The 22142-nt window shown below is 45.5% G+C and overlaps 1 protein-coding gene across 2 annotated transcripts in view; it reads right to left on the bottom strand.

Moving 5' to 3' along the window:
- The window catches only part of LOC100754853 (ADP-ribosylation factor-binding protein GGA2), a 37509-nt gene extending 15955 nt beyond the window's left edge, over positions 1 to 21554 (bottom strand). Inside the window, exons 1-7 of one of the 2 annotated variants that reach the window (XM_027410251.2) lie at positions 21362 to 21485; positions 21009 to 21138; positions 11537 to 11621; positions 10174 to 10249; positions 7807 to 7905; positions 5805 to 5928; positions 2021 to 2124 (exon numbers count right to left, since the gene is read on the bottom strand). In XM_027410251.2, the coding sequence (XP_027266052.1) occupies positions 2021 to 2124; positions 5805 to 5928; positions 7807 to 7905; positions 10174 to 10249; positions 11537 to 11621; positions 21009 to 21093 (573 nt within the window). In that variant the 5' untranslated portion in view covers positions 21094 to 21138; positions 21362 to 21485. Of the gene's footprint in view, positions 1 to 2020; positions 2125 to 5804; positions 5929 to 7806; positions 7906 to 10173; positions 10250 to 11536; positions 11622 to 21008; positions 21139 to 21361 lie in introns of both variants that reach the window. The other variant, XM_027410250.2, reaches the window with a different exon arrangement.
- Positions 21555 to 22142: the final 588 nt, after the last annotated feature.

Raw genomic sequence — 22142 nt, 5'->3', positions numbered from 1 at the left:
TATGCTAAAACTAAAAAAGTAAAATAAAACTAAGGGAGTAGACAGCATCTTTCTACTTACAGAATAAAAGACAAATAATAAATCCCTGGCTTGTGGGAATGGGGGAAACAGAAGAAAGAGAAGGGAGACATTTCAAGTCACAACTGAAGACCCACTTGCATTTGGGGGAAGAAGCCAGGGATGTTGAGGGATCCTTTGGAATATAAAAAGGCCTCAGAGCAGAGAATTATCTAACTCAAAAGTGGGGCTAGGAGTGTACCTGAATTACAGAGCACTTGTCTAGCATACATACTGCCCTGGATTCCATGCCCAGCAACGTAAGAAAAAATACAAATAAATAAATGTTAGGAGTACTGAGGATGACCTGGGTCACATGCTCGAAGATGTAATCAGAAGGGAGTCAGAGAGAAGGCACAGTGGTTAAAAGCATTTACATACTAGGCAGTGGTGGCGCCTGCCGTTAGTCCCAACACTCGGGAGGCAGAAGCAGGCAAATCTCTGTGAGTTTGAGGCCAGCCTGGTCTCCAAGTGAGTTCCAGGACAGCCAGAGCTGTTACATAGAGAAACCTGTCTCAAAAAACAAAACAAAAGCATTTATACATGAAATAAAAATCAATCTTTAAAAAAACATAATACCCAAGCTTAGTGGAATATGTCTTCAAATCCAGTACTTGGGAGGCAGAGGCAGGCAGATCTCTAAGTTCGAGGCCAGCCTGGTCTACTTAGTGAGTTCTAAGAGAGCCAGAGCTACAAAGTGAGACCCTGTCTCAAAAACAAAGAAATGAAAACAAAAAATACATAATACAGAAAAACAAAACAAAAAACCCCCCCAAAAAAAAAAAAAAAAAAAAAAACATAAAACACTAAAAGTGTATAGCTGAGAGGGAACAGGTAGGCAGCATGTGTCCATGTGTGTACACATACAGAGCCTTCCAGACCCTGCTAACCAAAAGGCAGGGGCTGACAAAAAGCAATGTCAAGCTGGAGAGTTGCCCCAGCAGTTAAGAGCACGAATTGATCTTGCAGAGTATCTGGCTTGGATTCCTAGACCCCACATGGTAGCCAAAAAACATTTGTAATTCCAGTCCCAGGGCATTAGAAGCCTCTTCTGACCTTTGTGGGCACCAAGCATATATGTGGTGCACAGATATACTTGCAGGCAAAACATTCACACACATAAAATAATAAAATATTAAAAAAAAAAAAGCAACCCTAAGACAAATGCTAAGCTTATGCAAAGGACCATCCGTGAATCCTAGTCTCTCTAGTTCTCAGCTTGGCATTTGTCTTAGGGTTCTATTGTTGTGAAGAGACATGACCACAGCACTCTTATAAGGAAAATATTTGATTGAGGTGGCTTACAGTTTCAGAGGTTTAGTCCATTATCATCACTGTGGGACATGATGGCATGCAGACAGACATGGTGCTGGACAGTTAGCTAAGAGTTCTACATCTTTCGCAGGCAACAGGAAGTGGTCTGCCTCATTGGGTGTTGCTTGAACATATATGAGACCTCAAAGCCCTCTCCTACGATGACACTCTTCCTCCAACAAGACCAACCTACTCTAATAAGGCCACACTTCCTAACAGTGCCACTCTTTTTAGGGGCCATTTTCCTTGAAACCATCACAGCATTTAACTACCTGCCTCCCATCTGATGTGTGAGGACTACCAATCCGGGAAGTTTCCCGGGAAAGGACAATGAGTTGGGTCAGGGTTACGGAACTAAAAAGGATCCATGCCAACATGCACCCCTTTCCTATCTGCTATCCCGACCCCAATTCCACATGTTATTGAACTGAGTCATCAGCCCCGGATGCCCCTACACACACTCTAACAGGAACCCTTATACAGATAAAGGATGGCATATAGCATGGCATTTATTATGTGGCCCACCCACAGCAATGTCCAGACTTCCTGTTACCTCATGTCTGAAAGCACTGAGGACATTACTCTGCCCCACATACTCCAGAGAACAGTCACGATCCACATAAGTCCTGGGTCAGGAAGGAAATTTTACCTTTGACTTTTCCTCATCAGCATCAAAGATGGAGCTCTTTGGCCAGGGAGAAGGTGGGGGTAAGATTTTATCCATCGGTAGTTTAGGATCTTGCTTTATTATACCTAAAACGTGAAATTCATGGGTTGAGATGTAGATACTGAAGGATAAAAATCTACAAGTCTCTGATTCCTAACAACTCCATACTCTATTATGCAGCAAGTCAGGCATCAGCAGAACTGGAGGTCCCTGAGGATGGGCCCTGCCCACCTCCCATTTCCCTGGTGATATTCTGTTGTTGTTACTGCTCTGTTTCCGAGACAGGGTTTCTCTGGCTGTCCTGGACCTCACTCTGTAGACCAGGCTGCCCTCAAACTCAGGAGACCCTCCTGCCTCTGTCTCCCAAGTGCTGGGATTAAAGGTGTGTGCCACCACTGCCTGGTTTTTGGTTTTTTTTTTTTTTTTTAATAACCTTTATCATGGGAGGGATACATACAAACCACAGCACACATGTAGAGAGAGACCAGAGGACAATTTGTGGGAGTCAGTTCTCTTTCTACCATATGGGTTCCTGGAGTTGAACTCAGGCCATCAATCATGGCAACAAGTACACTAACCCATTGACCCATCTCACCAGCCCCAACACTTTATAATTTTGAGGAAAAACAACCAAACCAAACTGCCTCCTTGGAATGTGAAATGCCATGTGAAATTGAGGGAAGTGGAGGTAGCAAGGCTTTGCAGATGGGTGTCTACTAAAAGAAAGTTATCTCCTCTGGGTAAACAAGGCTATTTTATATATCTTGCTTTCCTTTAACTCTTTTCATCTATCACATAAATTTTGGTCAAAAGAAAAGTATTGCTGGGCGTTGGTGGCGCACGCCTTTAATCCCAGCACTTGGGAGACAGAGGCAGGAGGGTCTCTGAGTTTGAGGGCAGCCTGGTCTACAGAGTGAGGTCCAGGATAGGCTCCAAAGCTACACAGAGTATGAAAAGTATCCAAGTCACACTAATGGCCCTGGTGGAGATACGACATTTGACACCGTGAGAAAGACTGTAAGATCACAAAGACGTTCTATTTTTCCTCCTTTAAAAGTTAATCTGGGGGGCTGGAGAGATGGCTCAGAGGTTAAGAGCACTGACTGTTCTTCCAGAGGTCATGAGTTCAATTCCCTAGTGTGCAGATATACATGGAAGCAGAATGTTGTATACACAATAAATAAAATCTTAAGAAAAAAAAAAGTTAATCTGAATGGATAACTGTCATCACCTGCATAGGAAACTGCCTCTCAAAAAAGGTATAACTTCAAGAAACACGATACTCCTGAAGGCACGTGAGCTTTGTGCTTACACACCCCAGAGAATGACACTCCACGCAGATCCTCGCTGCTGAGCTTGGCAACTTTTCAGAGTTCTGACTTTTTTGGTTTTTTGATTTATCTTTTTGCATGTGTAATGTACGTGTGAATGCTCACATGTATGTGGGCACTTTGGGGGCATGTGTGTAGAAGCTGGAAGCTGATGTCAGCTCACTTAATATGACAAGTCCAGCTAGATTGCTTGCCCAGGAAATCCTGTCACTTGTCCTGAGTGCTCAATTTACAGATAGTCACCATGCCTGTCCAACTTCTGTATAAGTTCTGGGGATTTTAACTCTGGGCCTCAGACTAGCACAGCAAGTGCTTTATCCATTAAGATATCTTTACAGCCCTGAGTTCTAACTTTTTTTTGGTTTTTTAAAACAGGGTTTCTCCGTGTATCCCTGACTGGCCTGGAACTCACCTATAGACCAGGCTGGCCTTGAACTCAGAGATCTGCATACCTCTGCCTTTTGAGTGCTAGGATTAAAGGGGTGCACCACCACTGCCCTGCCTGAGTTTTAACTTTAAAAGCCTTTGCATACACTCTCAAATCCAAAGGAAGATATTAGGTATTGTGATCAATCATTTCCCATCATATTCTCTCTCTGTGTTTTTACATTTTTTTTAAAAAATTTATGTTTGTTTTATGTGCATTGGTGTTCTGCCTGTTTGTATGTCTGTGTGAGAGTACTGGATCCCCTAGAACTGGATTTACAGACAGATGTGAGTCACCATGTGGGTGCTGGGAATTGAACTAGGGTCCTCTCAAAGAGCAGCCAGTGCTCTTAACCACGGAGCCATCTCTTCAGCCCTTTTGAAAATGTTTAGCATAGCCTGGCCTTGAACTTCTGACCCTCCTGTCTTCTCCTCCGTCAGCAAATCCTATTGGAGTATGCCACCACAACTAGCCCTTATTCGCTTTAAGATAGGATCTGTATAAAATTGAGCTATGCTGGTAGCCGACAAGCCTTAGCAATTCTCCTACCTTTCCCCTCCACAGGGCTGCGCACATGTCAAGCCCAGCATTTTACCTGGGCACCAGGGATTCAAACTCACCCTCATGCTTGTACACAAGCACAGTTACCCAGTAAGCCACCTTTCAAACACCATCCTAAGCCCCCTCACCCCTCTCCATTGCTGCAGGGCCTTCCTGCTAATTCTTCAACTTATAACTGAGAATACAACGCTTTCTATCCTCCTTTTTTCTATGTCCCTGAAGATGAGGAGATTCAGATTTTGCCCATGACCTTTTGTCTTTTTCTCTCAAACTCCAATAATACTGTCTCCAGTTTCCTTTTGTGTTTATCTACAAGTGTAAGAACTCATAAAAGGGACCCTGATTCCCCAGTAACAATTTCATTAAACATCAATAGCCTTCAACAAACCCTCCTGATGTAGCTTACTGGTAGGGAGCTTGCCTAGCTTATGCAAGTACCTACCTAAATAAAAATACCCACCTAAAATAAAATATTTCTACAGATAGAAACAAACAAACAAAAACACATACACGAGGTCTGATCAAGGCCTTATATCACCTCAGGAATTCAAGAACTGCCACAAAATCAGGCCAGAACCTGGTCTTAAGACCTGTACTCCATGGTTTTCACAGCTCCAGGACTCCCCAAGGCCCAGAGACGACTGCAAGACCCCTGATGCATCTCCCAAAAGGCTGAGTGCATGCAGCAGGGGCAAACAATGAGTGATGAGCCCAGTTCCTTCTTCCAAAGGGCCTGACATGAAAGGAATCCAAGAACCAGACAGAGCACAAAAAGACTATAACTCCCATACCAACATCCCAAGACACTGGGCAACTTGCAAGTTAACAACTCTTCTTAAAGCCACATGTTGGGATCATGGGCCAACAACAGCCAACAACCACTTAACCTAAAAGTCTAAGGAAAGATGGTACTTAGGAGGATCAATGGGAGGCAAGCTAGTAAACACAGCTGAGGTACCGTGGATCATCCCAGCCCTGGGAAGCTGAGGCAGGAGAATCATGAATTGAAGGCCAGCCTGAGCTATGTATATAAGATCATTTTACACTTTTTTTTTTATTTATTTATCGGGAGGAGGGTGCACAAGTGAAGTCAGAAAACAACTTGGGAGAGTTGGTTCTCTCCTCAACCATGTGTGTTCCAGAGATGGCAAGTCATCTTGCCAGCTCCAGCCTGAGCAATAAAGGGAATCTTAGGTAGCACAGTACTGGCCTCCTATGCATGAAGGCCTGGATTTCATCCCAGCACTGCATTTAAAAAAAAAAAAAAAAAAAAAGCAACACAAAACAGGCACAGTGGCGGCACATGACAGGTGAAGGCAGGAGGATAAGGAGCTAGGTCTCCCTCAGCTACATAGTGAGCGTCAGACAAGCCTAGGCTACAGGAGACCCTGTACCCAGAAAAAGAACACCACAGTGAGGACAGGAGACATGAACACTTAGGTCAGACCTTGCTTCTTCAGCATCTGATAGGCATCTCGGATCTTGATGTCTTCTGGAAACCAGACTGTCCAGCTAAAGAGGATTTCGATAACTCTTCCTTTAACCTTCTCCGTGGCCCAGGCCCCTAGGTACTAAAGTAAATAGGAGAATTAGAGAGCTGGAAGGGACTTCGGCCACCTGGCCAGAATTTCCCCTAAAGAGATACTACTGAAGTCCAGATGTGAGCTAGACTGGAATTGAGATACACCCGGAGGACAAATTCCCTGGCACCAGACCCCAAAGCCTCTTCTAGATTCAAAACAATCCAACTTCCACCAAAAATACCAAAGCTCATCATGGATCGAGGACAGTGATTTATTCCCATAGTCCTAGTAGCTGGGAGACCATGGCTAGAGAATTGTCACACGTTTAAAGCCAGCCTGAGCTGCACAGTAAAATCCTGTCTTAAAAAACAAAAAAACAAAAAAACATAACATCCGGGTGGTGGTGGCACATGTCTTTAACCCCAGCACTCGGGAGGCAGAGGCAGGAGGATCTCTGTGAGTTCGAGGCCAGCCTGGTCACAGAGAAACCCTGTCTCAAAAAACAAAAACAAACAAACAAACAAAAAACCTAACAAACTACAACAATAAAAACCCCAGAACCAAAGTGCTAAGAGGGTATACAGGCCTTTTCCCCATGCCAAGCTCTCCCCGTGGGTTATTCCTGTTTATATTATACAGTGCTTTCCTGTGTTCTCTGGGGGTTCTAATGAATTATGGACCTGGAGGGAAAGAATCCTGAAAACCCCCAACTGGCATCATGCAGTGTTTAGTACTGAAGACATTCAAAGCTTAAGATTGGCTCTTGAAACAGGTGGTATAGGTAGGACTAAGCCCTTTATATGAAGGGTGCCAAGAATGTTTAAAACCAGTCAGAGACCAGGAGCGGAGGCTTCTATCATAATCCGAGCACTCTGAGTGTGAGGCCAGCCTGGTCACAGACAGCCAAACAAAACAATAAAAAGACCAGAAAGGGTCAGAACTCAACTAAACTGTAGGATGCACACTCGGTGTCAGAGAACTGTGGCTGGTTCCTGTTGTGGGATATTTACAGCCTGTGAAGATGTATTGCTGTGATTGATGTAATAAAAAGCTGAATGAGCAATGGAGAGATAGGTGGGACTTCCAGGTAGAGAAAGATCTCAGGGAAAAAGAAAGATGGAGTTGCAGAATGGACAGTACAGAGTAAAAGTAACCAAGCCACGTAAAAGAACATAGATTAAAAGACAGGGGTTAATTCAAGTTATAAGAACTAGTTAGGAACAAGCTTAAGATAAGGCCAAGCTTTCATAATTAATAATAAGTTTCCATGTTGGTACTTGTGAGCTGGCGGTCCAAAGAAAACTCAGTCTACAGGTCCCATCCACGAAAGGATCCCTATGCCAGTGGCATGTGAGTGACATAGCTTGATACAAGTGCTAGGAACAAAGGAGCAGGGGACAAGGCAAGAGGCAATGTGAACCAGTCACACCCAGCTATCACTCCACTATCTCTACCAGGAAACCAGGGCCTCACGCTAGAGTTTCCTACCTCCTGTAGGCCACACAGCTCACAAATGATGCCTTTTGTTTTGTTTTGTTTGTTTTTGATTTTTCAAGACAGGGTTTTTCTGTGTAGCCCTGGCTGCCTTGGAACCCACTATGGAGACCAGGCTGGCCTCAAACTCACCCAGATCCACCTGCATCTGTCTTCTGAGTGCTGGGATTAAAGGCATGCACCACTACCACCTGGCTAGGTGATGCCATTTTCAAGGGAAAACAGAAATGCTAACACTGGAAGGACAGAGGTTAGCTATGAACCTGACTGCCCCCTTCCAGCTGTTGGCAAGGAGACAGCTTTTGCACGAAGGGCCTCTGCTCCCAACACACAGGCAGGTTCTGTTCAAAAACGCCTCTCATCTATAGGGTGACAAGCCTGAAGGTGAGGTACGGGTGCAATATAGTGAGCATGCCAAATCCACGTACTTACCTTTGGGGACAATACTTTGATCAACTCGTTCAGGAAGCGGAACTTGGCCACCTCATTGTGGAACTTCTCCCCGCAGTGGTTCATGCACATCTCCAGAACCTGCAAACAAGGTCCCCATAAGGGAAAGCCAGCACCACAGGCTCGCCTCCAGGTTTACAGACCTTAGCTGCTGACGCGTAGAACCAGAGCTAACTTTCCCTCAAGTCCTTCCTCAAGACCCCAGGCCTTTAGGAGAAAGCAAACATCTTCTGATCACGAAAACTATGCTGGGCTGAGGCTATGGTTCAGGTGGTAGGTAGCCTTTGCTAGCATGCTTGAAGCTCTAAGCTACACCCCAGCAGCACAACTAGGTGTGCACACCTGTAATCCCAGCACTTGGGAAGTAGGCAGGATGATAAGTTTTTGAAATTCATCCTTAGCTACACTGCTGAATTTAAAGCCAGCCTGGGCTACATGAGTTCCTGTACCAAAAACCAAACAAACAGCCTGGTCTACAGAGCAAGTTCCAGGACAGCCAGAGCTACACAGAGAAACCCTGTTTTGGATGGAAGTGGAGGTAGGGGATGATGGGGCTGGAGTGATGGCTCAGCGGTGAAGAGCACTGGCTGCTCCTCTAGAGGACCTGAGTTCAGTTGTCAGCACCCACATGGCAGGCAGCTCACAACTGTCTATAATTCCAGTTCCAGAGGATCCATGGCATCAGGAATTCATGTGGCACACTTATCTGTGCATGCAGGCATAATACCCATATACATAAATCTATGAAGAAAAAAATAATAAAAAATAAAAAAAACACCAGCTGCTCTTCCAAAGGACCCAAGTTCAATTCCCAGCACCCACATTGTGCTATATACTGTCTGTAACTCTGTAACTCCAGTTCTAGGAGATATGGCACCCTCTTCTGGCCTTCCCAGACACCAGGCACATGTGACACATGTGATATAAATATTTTAAAAAGCCAAAAAACAATGGCCACATGTGGTGACACACACCTTTAATCCCAGCAGAAGCAGGTAGATCTCTTGTTCAGGCCAGAAGGGGCTACACAGTGAGATTCTGTCTTAAAACAACAATGTCCTCTGTTTAGAAGTGCCATGGAGGTGTCCAGAAGAAGCCCAGTGGAATGTTTAGATGACTCTTTGGGCAAGCGAAACTGGCCTAAGGGTCTTCCCCTCCCCAGTGCTAAGAACTGCTTGCTCCACTAACCTTGGCATCCAAAGGCAAGCTGAGACTGCATTCCTGAGTCCAGACTAGTTTTTCCTTTTTTCTTTCTTTTCTTTTCTTTTTTGGAGACAGGATCCCTCTATTATGTATCCTTAACTGTTCTGAAACTTGATATGTAGACATATGTAGACCAGGCTGTCCTCAAACACAAAGATCTGTCTGCCTCTGTCTCCCAAAAGCTGGGGTTAAAGGTATAAACCACCATGCCCAGATCACTATGATTTTTATTATCAAATGAGTCTCTGTTTTTGAAACAGACCCTCATGGCATAGCCCTGGCTGACCCAGAACTCCCTATCTAGCCCAGACTAGTCTAATCTTACAGCATTCCCTTTGCTTCTGCCTCCCGAATGCTGGAATTATAAGCCTGTACCACCACACCAGTTTTTCCCCAGCCTGATCTCTAGCTAGAATCCTCCTGCCTTAACCTTCCAAGTGCTGGATTACACAGCCAGCCTCCAACTTTCTTTTACAGATAGTAATTGTTCTTAAATTGTTCTTATTTTCAATTCTAGAAATAGGAAATACTTCATTTTCAAAAAAGGGAGGGGACAGGCTGGAGAGATGACCCAGTGGTTAAGACCTGATCCTCTCGCTGAGGAACCAGGTTCAATTCCCAGCACCCACATGAGGGTTTACAACTTCAGGTCCAGGGGAACCTGTGTCCTCTTGGGCCTCTGTGGACACCCAGATATGCATATGGTGCATTTACTTACATGTAAACTAAACACCCCCCTCTTTTTAAAAGTGTTTCCATCATTATCTACATATTCAGAGAATTCATATTAAAATCTGGACTTTTGGTTTCTTTTGGGAAGGTGAAATTCCAATAACACTGGCCCAAACTTAGCCATAGCAACCATGAGCGAGGCTTGAACAGCAGCTGCCTGTACAGACACAACAACAATACCTTCCATGTGTATTCACTCTGATGGTTGCCAGCCCTGATCCAAGTTGGGGAGGCAAATGGAAGTGAACCCCTCCTTTCCTTCTCCAGAAGTGGGCTCAGTGCCGTCTTTGTAAGCGTCTGGGAACCCCCCCTGGCCTGTTGTCAATGCTTGGAAAGGAGAACCTGTCTAGTGACCTCAATGTTCTTTCTAGAGTTTCAAGAGGAATGCGTGGACTGAGTGGCCAGCCAACTCACCGTCAGGGCGTAAAGGGCTTCCTTCTCTTGTGGAGACTGGATCTTGTGGGCCAGTAGCCAGGGCGCATGTGTTGGGCTGAAGAAAAATCAAAACAGACCCGGATTCTGGGTGGGGTGGACCATCTAAGCACACGCTCATTTCAAGCTGCCCCCTTTCAGAACAGTGTCCCAAAGCAGAGGAAGAGTATACCTGGCAGAGCTAGAACATAAACCTGAGACACTGATGCCCCGCACCCTAGTTGTGTCTATAGTACTTGGAGCCAGTGTCTGCTCAGGCTACATCATATTCCCCTTGGCCACTCCCAGAATAGCAGGCGAGGCAGTCAAAGCTCAGAGCAACAAAGACCCCATAACCACTATGATAACCACTCAGTGAACACTAGAGCAGGAAGAGTGAAAGCTTTGAGCATACTCCAAACGGGTGACTATGTAGCACCATGTAGGTCAACATTTGGGTAAATTACTATTTCTCAGTTCCTTTGCACGGGCTTTGGAGATAAATTCAAAAAACCTTGTTCTAGGGTAGAAATGTGATTCCGTGGTGGAGTGTATGCTAAGCATGCATAAGGCCCTGAGTCCAATGCTCATCACTGCAAATACAAAATTAAAATAAAATAAAGCCTTGCCACTCTTTCTCCTACATAAAATAGTGTATCTAGATCATAATAAACAGAGTGCTAGGAAATGGCTCAGCAGTTAAAAGCACTGAGAGCACATGCAGAAGACCTGGGTTCAGTTCCCAGTATCCACATGGCAGCTCATAACTATCCCCAGAACTCCAGTCCAGGGAATCTGACCTCTTTTAGTCTGTGGGCACCAGACATGCATGTGCTATATTTACATACATGCAGGTAAAACACATGTAAATTTAAATAAATTTCTTTTTTGGGGGGGTGGGAGGAGAGTTTGAGATGGAGTTTCTCTGGTGGGCGTCACCATGCCACTTCTCTTAAATCATTAAATCCTAATTTATCAGTATGTTTCCAATTATTGAGGAACCTAGTTCAATGTGTTTTAAAACATAATACCATTAAAAAAAAAAGTCTTAGTTAAAAAATAGTCAGTCATGGTATGATGCACCTCTAATCCCAGCATTCAGGAGGCAGAGGCAGAAGGTTTTCTGTGAGTTTAAGATCAGCCTGGTCTATATATGGAGCTCTGGAGAAGCCAGGATTTCATAGGGAGACCCAAAATCAAACAAAAAACAAAACAACTTGTTTTTTGGGTTTTTTTTTTAAATACCAATTTGCTTAGATTGTAAAGGAAAAAGAAGAATGAAACATTCCCAGCTGCAGACCCAGAGATAAGGGTTTGAGTTCTATCTCATGCTCCCATAGTCAAGTGTTTCTCTAAAGGAACTTACCCATTGGGGTCGGTGTTCACCTGCTCACAGAAATTCTGGATAGCTGACCAATCCTGCTCCACCATGCTTGGGTCTGTGGCTTTGTCTGTCAAGGAATCAACCATAAAATTAAAGAAAGAGTAACAAAAGAAATTTGTACCTTCTGCATAGGCTGTGACGACATAGCTCTAGAGGTCAGATCAGTAGATAGGGAGCTGAGAGGGGCAGGGACGATGCCTGGGTTGTTCACCACAGTCAGTACCACGTGCCAGAAATTAAGACACGCTGGATACACAAATGAGAAAACTAATTAGTAAGCATGGCCATTTCTTGGGCCAAAGTTGGTCTGTGTGTGCCGCCTTCATGCCAGTGTGTGCCGCCTTCATGCCTATAGTGTCATGCCAGAAACTATATACTCATATTTCATACCTATATGTAATCCATTATAAAACTTAAACCAAGTCAGGCGGTGAGCTTCCATCCTGGCTTTGCACTATGGTTGGCTGGGGTAGCATCTGGGAGCTGTCAGTTTCTTAGCCCCATAACAGAGAGACAATACCCTGCCACAGGAAATCTATTTTGGTTCTCGCTTTTCCTACAATATTCTTGACTCTGGGCTGTCCACCCTTGCCCTGGTTGAGAAGATCTATTCTCAGGGGTGAAATCTGATGTTATTTCCTTCCCCAGAGGTCTTTTCCTACTCTCAGATGCCACCCTCTCTTTAGACTCCTTGGGAGGCCAACGAGATGGATCCACAAGTATCCAAGCTCAAAGACTTGAATTGATCCCACATGGTAGAAGGAAAAAACGACTCCAAAAACTTTTCCTCTGACTTTAACTTTCACACTGTAGTAGGACACACACACACACACACACACACACATTAAAATATAATTTAAAAAATTTTTAAGACATATCAGAATTCTTTCTGCTAGAAAAAAACTCCTCTCACCATACCGCTCCAGTACCAAGTTTCCTTCCTCCTGATTCCTCAGGAGTCCATCCTCAACCTAGAGTCAGCTAACTGCTTCCTGCCACAGCCACATCTGTATCATGTGGAGGTCATATGAGAATCAAAGGGCCTATCTATGAACTTTTATCCTAAACACAGAGCTCCTCCACCCCAACATACACACACACACACACACACACACACACACACACACACACACACAGGGCCCTATCTTGCAGAACCCTATCTGCCAATCAGATCACAATTCAAACAGTTTCCTAAAGACTGCCTCAGGAGCTGGAGCCGAGCCCAGGTGTAGAGCACTTGCCTAGGATATGTGAAGCCCTGGTTCCATCCCAGTACCACAAAAGTAATATTATAATAAATAATAATAATAATTCCCTTGATCTTTATCTCCATACAAAATAGACTCCTCAAAACTTTTTTTTTCTTTTTTCACAGGGTCTTGCTATTTTGCCTAGACTGATTCCCAACTCCAGCAGCCTCAACTTCCCAACAGCAGGTGAAGACTGGCATTCTAATGCCATTTCTCTCCAACCACCACTTTATGGTGGTGATCTCTAATTCTACCCTAAATAATCACAACCATCAATTAATATCCTTGAACTAACTCTCTTTTAATCATAAAAAATAAGGAATATAGCTTTTTTTTTTCTTTCTTTTTGAGACATGTTTCTCTGTGTAGCCCTGGTTGTGTATCGATGGCCAGCCTGAGGCAAACCCTATCTGTCCCCACCTCCTCCTTTCTGGGGGGGGGCACATGCCAGCATCAGCTCACTGTGTGGAGTTCATCTCTTCCACATCTGAAACTCTGATACGACTCTTAGAGGTAGATCACTCTGCTTGGGCATCGATGAAGAACGCAGCTAGCTGCAAGAAATCAATATGAGTTGCAGGACACATTGATCATCCACACTTCGAACACATTCCATCTGTAGACCAGGCTGGCCTCAAACTCACAGAGATCCGCCTGCCTCTGTCTCCCAATTGCTGGAATTAAAGGTGTGCACTACCATGCCCAGATAGGAATACAGTATTTTCAACCCTCACATGATTTAGGAAAAATGTCTAAAGTGCCAGCACAGAGTAAGTAATCAATAATCTCTGCCTTTTCCTATAAAAATCATGCATATGCCTTATTGTAACTACAGAGATTAAAACCCTTCAAGTCAGATGCCACATTATTCCTTTAGCACAAGGCTTTCCAAATAGGTATGAAATACAGCTGCTCCCTGACTAACCATGAAATGACTTCCCATAAAGATTACCTCAATAAACCAGGCGGTGGTGATGCATGCCTTTAATCCCAGCACTCAGGAAGCAGGGGGAGTCGAATCTCAGTGAATTTGAGGCCAGCCTGGTCTACAGAGTGAGTTTCAGCACAATTAGCGTTAAACAGAAAACCTAGCTCAAAAATAAATAAACAAATTACTCTGATAAACCTTACCCTACAAAATTTGTAAGTTGACATTTGGTGAGATGGCTCAGCTGGTCAGGCAATCACTAAGCCTGACAACCTCAGTTTGACCCCCGGGAACCACATGGTTAAGAGAGAAAACTGACTTCAGCACACATTTGAACATAACAAAATAAGTAACACGTGGCTAGACATTGCTCAGTGTGTAGGAGTGTGTACTGCTCTTGCTGAGGACCTGAGTTCAGTTCCCAGCACCCATCTTGGGTGGCTCACAACTATCTGAAACTCTAGCTTCAGATGATCCAATGCCATCTTCTAGCTTCCTGGGGTACCTACACAGTGGCATACCCACACAGAGGCATAATTTTAAAATAAACAAAACCAAATGTAGTAAATGTTTTAATTGTAAGTCTTGGGGCTGGAGGGATGGCTCAGTGGTTAAGAGCAAGTAGTGAACCTGAGTTCAGTGCCCAGTACCCATGTTGAGCCACTCACAACTGCCTGTAACTCCAGCTCCAGGGGTCTTGGCATTCTCTTTTGGCCTCCTTGAACACCTACACTAATACATACAAACACACATACACAAAATTAAAAAGAAAGTAAATCTTTTTTTTTTTGGTTTTGAGACAGGGTTTCTCTGTGGCTTTGGAGGCTGTCCTGGAACTAGCTCTAGTAGACCAGGCTGGCCTCGAACTCACAGAAATCCGCCTGCCTCTGCCTCCCGAGTGCTGGGATTAAAGGTGTGCACCACCAACGCCCGGCTAAGAAAGTAAATCTTAAAAAAAAAAAAAAAAAAAAAAAAAGTTGCCTAGTTATTCTAAGGGTCTAAGGACCATCGATAGCTATTCAAATAAATTTTTTAACACAGTGCTTCTCAGACTCAGTGTCTGAATCACCTAAAAGTGATTCACCATTCAAGCTTCAGCTTCAGAACACAACAAGGTCAAGGTTGACACCTCAAAGGAATTTAGACCTGGAGGCAAAAGACCAGCAGAGCCCAGCATGCAGAATCCAGCCTTCTCCTTCATTCCCTTCTGTGGGGTTCCTGGGGAGGAAGGGCACAGCACAGACAGGGTCCACTGTATCAAAGAAAGTTAGGAAGGCCCCAAACCCTTAGCCAAGGGAAGCAGCCAAAGGCTCCACATGGCACAAGATGTTTCTTCTTTATCTGCTAGATTTGGGGCAAGGATTCACTCAAGGGTTACTACAGCCCTAAAGTAATGGCTGTCACATTTATTGTTTCTTTCTCTAGCTGCTTTCTAAGGACACCAGGACAAAGTCCTTGGAAGGGCTAACACTGATGCTATCTTTATCATCTCACCCTTTACAGGGAGGAAACTCTGTTCCAGGTACGGAGCAAGAAAACCATACAAACAAAAGTTAGGTCCCAGGTCAGCCTGGCTCCAAGTCCTGGTGGGAAGGTTTGGATCCTTGACAAAGGCAGGGCTGGCTCTTGGAGAAATTTGACTCCCTCGAGGCGGGAATGAGGGAATTTCTCACCTTTACCTGCTCCAGAACCAGCACATCTCTGGCACAGATAATCACTTAAGGAATGAATGTGTCTGTTGTGAGGGGCTAGGATGCCTGGGCCATGGTTGCTGACAGAGTGGCTATTTCAGTTCTGAAATGTCTCTGAACATATAATCCCTGACTGGCCAAGCTATTTCAGAGGCCTCAGACAGCTATAGAGAAAATGACCCCCAGAGGACCCAGCAACTGGTCTGATAGGTGACAACAGCTGCTGGGATGTGTCTGACACAACTCTAAACCAAAGAAAAGCTAGAGGGACAGAAGGAACAGCCAGCAAAAAGCTTTGTTTTGTGACGTCACAGTCCTCAGGTCACTGAGAATGGACATCCAGGCTTCTTACTGAGGCTGTCCTTGGAAGGGACAAGGAGAGTTCAAGAAATAACACTGTTGTCACATATTTGCTTAATAAAAAGTGTTCCTAGATTTGCTGCAAGCCTGTTCCTGTTCTGCTCTGGGTCAAAGGTATTAAGACAGCAGTAGAGAATGAACTGGTCTCAGCCATCTGCCAACCCATCACCAGGGTCACGACTCTGTCACCAGAAGCAGAGAGTAATTGCAAGGAGAGCCTGGAGGCTAGAAGCTGTTACCCCAAGAAGCCCAACTCAAACTTCCAGCAGTGCTCACTGCACAAGGAGTTTTTCCTCAGGGCAACAACCCAGGACTCTACAGGCCATCAATCATTCAATTCGGCCTACAGGGAAATCTGCCAGAACCAGTAGGAATGCTGTTATCTGGACTCCAAGCTAGGAGAGCACCTCAGCTCTGGATTTTGAAACAGTAGACTGCAAGCCAAAGCCTCCAGGGGTGGAAGAAAAGTGGAGGAGAAGGGAGGCAGGCTATTGTATGGGAGCAAGTCCAGGCAGGAGCAAGACCAAGGGATCCACTTTACATTTCATTTTGATCAGACCAGAGTTAGAATCCACAGTCAGGGACCAACCACGTGCACAATACTGGCAACACTTGAGACCCCCACAGGGAGCCAGCTAACTGGATTACACTCAGCTCATAATAGCTCTCAGAGTTTTTCATTAGGGGCAATGCTGTATTCAGTCACATGGAATAATGACACATGCACTAGCTAGCATGGTGTTGGTAATCAGCAATTCCAGCTCTCAGGAGGCTGAGACAGGAGGACTGCCATACTTTCAAGACTGTCTTGGGCTAAATACCAGTCCAGTCCAGGCTCTACATAGCAAGACCCCGTATAAAAAAACAAAAACAAACAAAAAAACCGGGCAAAAGAGGTGGTTTGGTTTATAAAGGCCCTTACCACCAATCCTGATACCTAAGTTCCTTCCCCAGAACCTACATTGTAGAGAGAGGGACCTAAAGTAGACCTGTTTACATACATAATAAATATAATATATATAGGAGACAGGGTTCCTCTCTATAGCCCTGGCTGTCCTGGAACTCACTCTGTAGACCAGAACTCACAGAGATCTGCCTACTTCTGCCTTCTAAATGCTGGGATCAAAGGCGTGCCCCACCACTGCCCGTCATTTTGTATTATTAAAGCATCGTTTCAGTAACAGCTTCTCCGTGCTCCTTTGGTGAACTATCCCCTCTGCCATCCAGGGCTCAGTGGGATCTCCTCTCTCTCCTCTCCCATCCTACTGGTCTGGAACTCTTCCTATTCTATTCCATCCTCTTGGTCACCCAGAATCCAAGACAGACAGGATCCAAGCTAAAAGGCCCACGAACAGAACAGTAACTTTTGAAAATCATAGTGAAATGAATCATTTCTGCCCTGAGTATAGCAGGGAGCAAAGAACTGAGCAAATCCAAGAAAAGAAATGAGATCTCAATGACAGCATGGAGCTTTGGGGTTGGTCCACACCTATTCAAAGTCTTTCTTTCCATAATCCAGTTTATTGGGCATTTACTATACATTATATCAAGGCACTGTTTAAGAACTTCATAAAAGAAGGGCCATGGTGGCCCATGCCTTTAATCCCAGCACTGGGGAGGCAGAAGCAGGAGGGGATCTCTGTGAGTTTTGAGACCAGTCTGGTCTACAGAGTGAATTCCAGGACAGCCTCCAAAGCTCCACAGAGAAATCCTGTCCCGAACCCCCCCCCAAAACAAAACAAAACAAAAACAAGAACTTCATAAAAATGTGCAACGAGGCAGTGGTCTTTAATCCCCAACTTGGGAGGCAGAGGCAGGCAGATCTCTGAGTTTGACGTCAGCCTGTGCTATACAGACCGAGTTTCACGACAGCCAGGGCTACACAGTAAGAACCTGTCTCAGAAAAAAAAAAAAATAAAATAAAAACTATGAAAATGTATTAACATTTTTTGATACTCCAACAACTCTAAGGAGAAGATAAAGGCAAGATCTGACAATGGCTTTCTTATCTATCCTGTGGTATATCCTCAACTACACATCTATCCTGACCACGCCTTGAACTCCTCCAACTCTTGACTCTACTTATACCACCAGTACCCCATCCTCAGCACTCCTGCTTAAACCACAGTGTGTGTGTGTGTGTGTGTGTGTGTGTGTGTGTGTGTGTGTCTGTCTGTCTGTCTGTCTGTCTGTCTGTGTGTGTCTGTCTCTCTCTCTCTGTCTCTCTCTCTCTCTCTCTGTCTCTCTCTCTCTGTCTCTCTCTCTCTCTCTCTCTCTCTCTCTCTCTCTCCTCTCTCTCTCTCTCTCTCCCCAACCTGTACAGATACTTGTGGAAGCCAGAGGTTAATGCTGTGATATTTTCTCAATTGCTTTTCTACCTTTACTCTTTTATTTTTTTGAGACAAGGTCTCTCTTTGAACCTGGAGCTCTCTGGTTTGCCTAGACTGGCTAGCCAGCAAGCCCCTGAGATCTGCCTGTCTCTGTCCTCTACTGCTGGGTATACAGACGTGTGTAGTCATGCCTGGCTTTTTATGTGGTTCCTGGGGATCTAAATTCAAGCAGTGACATTTGTATACTAAGCACTAGCCAAGCCCCCATCCCTGCTGTACTCATTTCTGATGAGTAGTCAACACTCTCAACATCGCAACTGAGAGGGAAAATGGAGGTGGGCAAACAGGGGGCTCCTGATCCAACCCTCCCCCATCCTGAGAAATTGGACATGTCTGGAGATACCTTGAGGTATCAGGACTGACAAGGTCAAGTGTGTAATTGGCATCTAGTGGAGGCCCAGATGAACTTAAATGTCCAGTGATGCACAGAACAGCCTACCACAACTTGGAATTCATACCCAAGATGGCAATTACAGAGGTTAAAACCCATCTCCAATGCTGTGTAGGCCAGCTGTGCACCTTCGAGTTGTATTTTCTTCCAGGACTGAACTTCCCCACCTTCCTCAAGCCCATTGCTGTGACAAGGACCTACTAGTTTGCATGTGCAACCACCTTTATCTCCTTCCTGAGACCTCACCAAGACACACCGTTGTTCCTGTCTACAGGTCACACCCTGGCTGATACTTCTCACTCAAGGTTCCCAAGGGCTCCAACACCTTAAAGCCCCTCTGCAGGGACCAAGCACAGTCCTAGAAGCCAAGAAGCGGAGCTCCCAAAGGGGATACACTGAAAGAGGGGTTCATGTACCCTCTCCATTATTCTCAAATTCCCACTGGATGCCCCCTCCTCCCTTTCGCAGCCAAGCACCATGAAAAGAAATTGCACGCCCTCCCTACAGATTATCCCACTGCCCTTCAATGGGTTTCTTTGAAAGTAGTTGTCAACTTTGAAAAAACTTAAGGAATTTTACATAAAAAGGTTGGTTTTAGCCCTCTCTGAAAAGGCAGAGGATCTAGGAACACTGTGATACACTGCCAACTGGCTGGAGCTGGAGAACCGAGTCCTTTGCAATCAGGCGCTGTTAAATATCCACTAGCAGCTGCTGGCTGTTACCCTATCCAGCACACACTTTCCTCCAACTCCAATCTATGCCTGCTGTTCTCCACCACTTCACAAACCTTCTGTTTCCACCATTTTACTCAATGCTCTCTCAATAACCTTTTACCAGATTCAAAGTTCCTCTCCCTCCAGTCTCCATCTTGAACCAACAAACTATGGGCCACACCCCTCTCTCCCTGGCTTTCCCCAGACCAGCTTTCCAGACCTGTTTCTGTACCTTCAGGCTACTGGTCCCCTCTGCTAGGGAAATATGGAGCCTGCCCATGCGCCAGCTCCAAAGCTCTTGCTCTTCACACACACACACACAGCAGCTTGGCTCCCAAACCACACCTCCAGCTCTTACCCTTCCTGGAGCCCACTGAATGCTAGCTCACAGAGCCTCTTCCTGACTATCTTACAAAGAACTTCAAACTTCACAATACATCATCCCTCCTCCTCTCAGGTGGAGCATCCACAATTACTCTAACTCCAGAAACCAGAGATCCTTCCCATTCTCCATCCCCTGAATCCCTCTGAGCACCCTGCAGGAAGGCTGTCTATGGTGCTGGCCAATCCTCTCCAGGATCTGTTTATTGCTTGTGTCTGTTTAGGTCTTTTTTGATTGATTGTTTTGTTTTCATTTTTCCTAGACAGGACCTCCAGTGGTCTTGGAACTCACTATGTAGACCAGGCTGGCCTGGAACTTACAGAGAACCACTGGCTTCTGCCTCAAAAGTGCTAGGATTAAAGGCTTGCTTCACTACCATGAGGCTCCGGGTTTGTTTTTTGTTTTAAATCAAAGTGTTTACATTAAACCCTTCTGGTGGGCTCAGCTAATGTGTTCTACTCTTGATCCCCACTGTCTGTCAGTCCTATTGCACCACCACCACCACCCTCCAGCTATCTATGTATCTACTCCTGGGCCTGAAGTCTCACCCTTAACCAACTCATCCTGTAGGACTGCATGTGGTGCCTGTTGGAGGCTAATTGGATCAGATTCTCCCAACAATTTCCCCCATCCATTAGAATAAAAAAATTCTGGGCCAGCAATAACAAGTCTCATGACCCGAATTCAAGTCCTAGGACCTACAGAAGATTCTAAGAAGACAAATCACTGCCCTCTCCCCAGTTGATCTCTGACCTCCAAAAGCCAGGAGCAGCAGGACCCACCCCAAATACACAAAATGTAATAAAGATATTTTTAAAAATAATACAGTGCCTTCTGCAGCATACAAAGCCATCCACGCTCTTCTTACTTGATTAGCAAATTAGCCTGAGGTGTTTTTTCTGTATTCCCTGCTCTTTAAGCTCTGCACTCCGGGCCAACAGGCCTTCTCGCTCCCAGAATGTTCTACATTCTCGTCCTGAGTTTTTGCAGTTTCCTGTCTGAAATATGGCCTCCTCCATTGTCCATACAAACACTGTACACCAGCTAGGGAAAGCCCCAGGTAAACAAAACAGCCCCTACTATGCTCAACACGCGCCCCTCCTCCAGCTTCTGCTAACGAGGGTTGTTCTGGTAGCCAGTACCCAATGAAAATGTCTTTGTGAGCAATGTCCCAGGGTTACCATCGCAGTGCACCCAGAAGGCAGTGGAGCCCACACCAAGGGGTGGGTTCTTTATCCTTTCTGAACCTCAATTCCTCAGATTAAGCGAGAATTTAAGAATCCCAGCTCCAGGGACCACCATAAAGCTAGGACAAGGAACAATTAAGTCTGGCCAGAGTAAACACGTACCGAGGCATAAAGGCTTTGCTCTTAAAGGCAGCAGCCACATGAGCTCTATTTTCAACGATATGCAAAGAAGCTGCGCAGCCTGCATACTCGAGTCTGGCTGGGGGTTAGTAACTGCAGGTTCGCCCGGGATCTGCAACCAGACTAACAATGGCTGAAACGCCTTCTGCACAGTGCTTGGCACAAAAGATCACTAGGCATTCGCGCTCCAGCTGTTAGGTGGGGCCGCTGAGCCACTGAACCTTGTGGTGGTCTGTGGTCCCCGGAATTCCCTGGGCGCGCCTAAAGGCCCCTTCCCCGCTGAGGACAACCAGGGCGGCGGGAAGCGGGATCACGTGCAGGGCGAAGCTACTCACTGAGCCACAGCTCCAACGCCGCCGCTGGCCCTGGGGCACCCTCCGCCGACTCGGTGCCCGCCGGGGCTCCAGTCCCCGCCGCTACTGCCGCCGCTGCCATCTGCCCAGCCCAGAGCCGCGACCGCAGTCACGCCAGCCCAAAAGCAGCAGCCGCCGCCGCCGCCTAGCCTTCTCTCCAGCTGCCGACGCGGCAGGCACAGAGAGGCATGTGATGGGGGCGGGGTCTATTGGGCACGCCCATTTGTGGGCCCTGCCCCGCCCCCATACCGCTCCTCTGCGCCGCCTCCAATTCACGAGGTCTTTTTGTGCAAGACCACTTAAAAGGTCAAAAAAACAACCTAGCAAGGTACGGTTCCCCTCTTCCTTCATAAGTAGGGTTCCCAGGTAAGATACTGGACTTCTGGCTAAATCTGAGCTTCAGATAAAGAATCATCCCTTCAACATTTTTATTTATTAGGGTCTTCACAGGGCATCTTCCATTCTGGCTTCCACATTTTATTTTCTACATGACATATTACACCATAATTTATAAAAACACTTATTTTATGAAAGGATACTTTTCTCAAAAGCATGTCGTGATTCTCATACCCTGAGAAGTGAACACATTAAATATAAACATCTTTTTCTGATTGTTTTTGGTTAAGGTCTCACATAACCAGTTGGCTTTGATCACCACATAGCTGAGGACCCAGAACTCTTTTTCTTTATTATTGTTATTTTTTTGGATAAGAGATTTATTGAAAGTGTTATAAACATACAGATAGCATCATGGCAGGGTCTC

Source organism: Cricetulus griseus, chromosome 3 (assembly GCF_003668045.3).
Source record: "Cricetulus griseus strain 17A/GY chromosome 3, alternate assembly CriGri-PICRH-1.0, whole genome shotgun sequence".
In the NCBI taxonomy this organism is placed as follows: Eukaryota; Metazoa; Chordata; class Mammalia; order Rodentia; family Cricetidae; genus Cricetulus; species Cricetulus griseus.
This window is presented reverse-complemented; position numbering and strand designations above follow the sequence as displayed.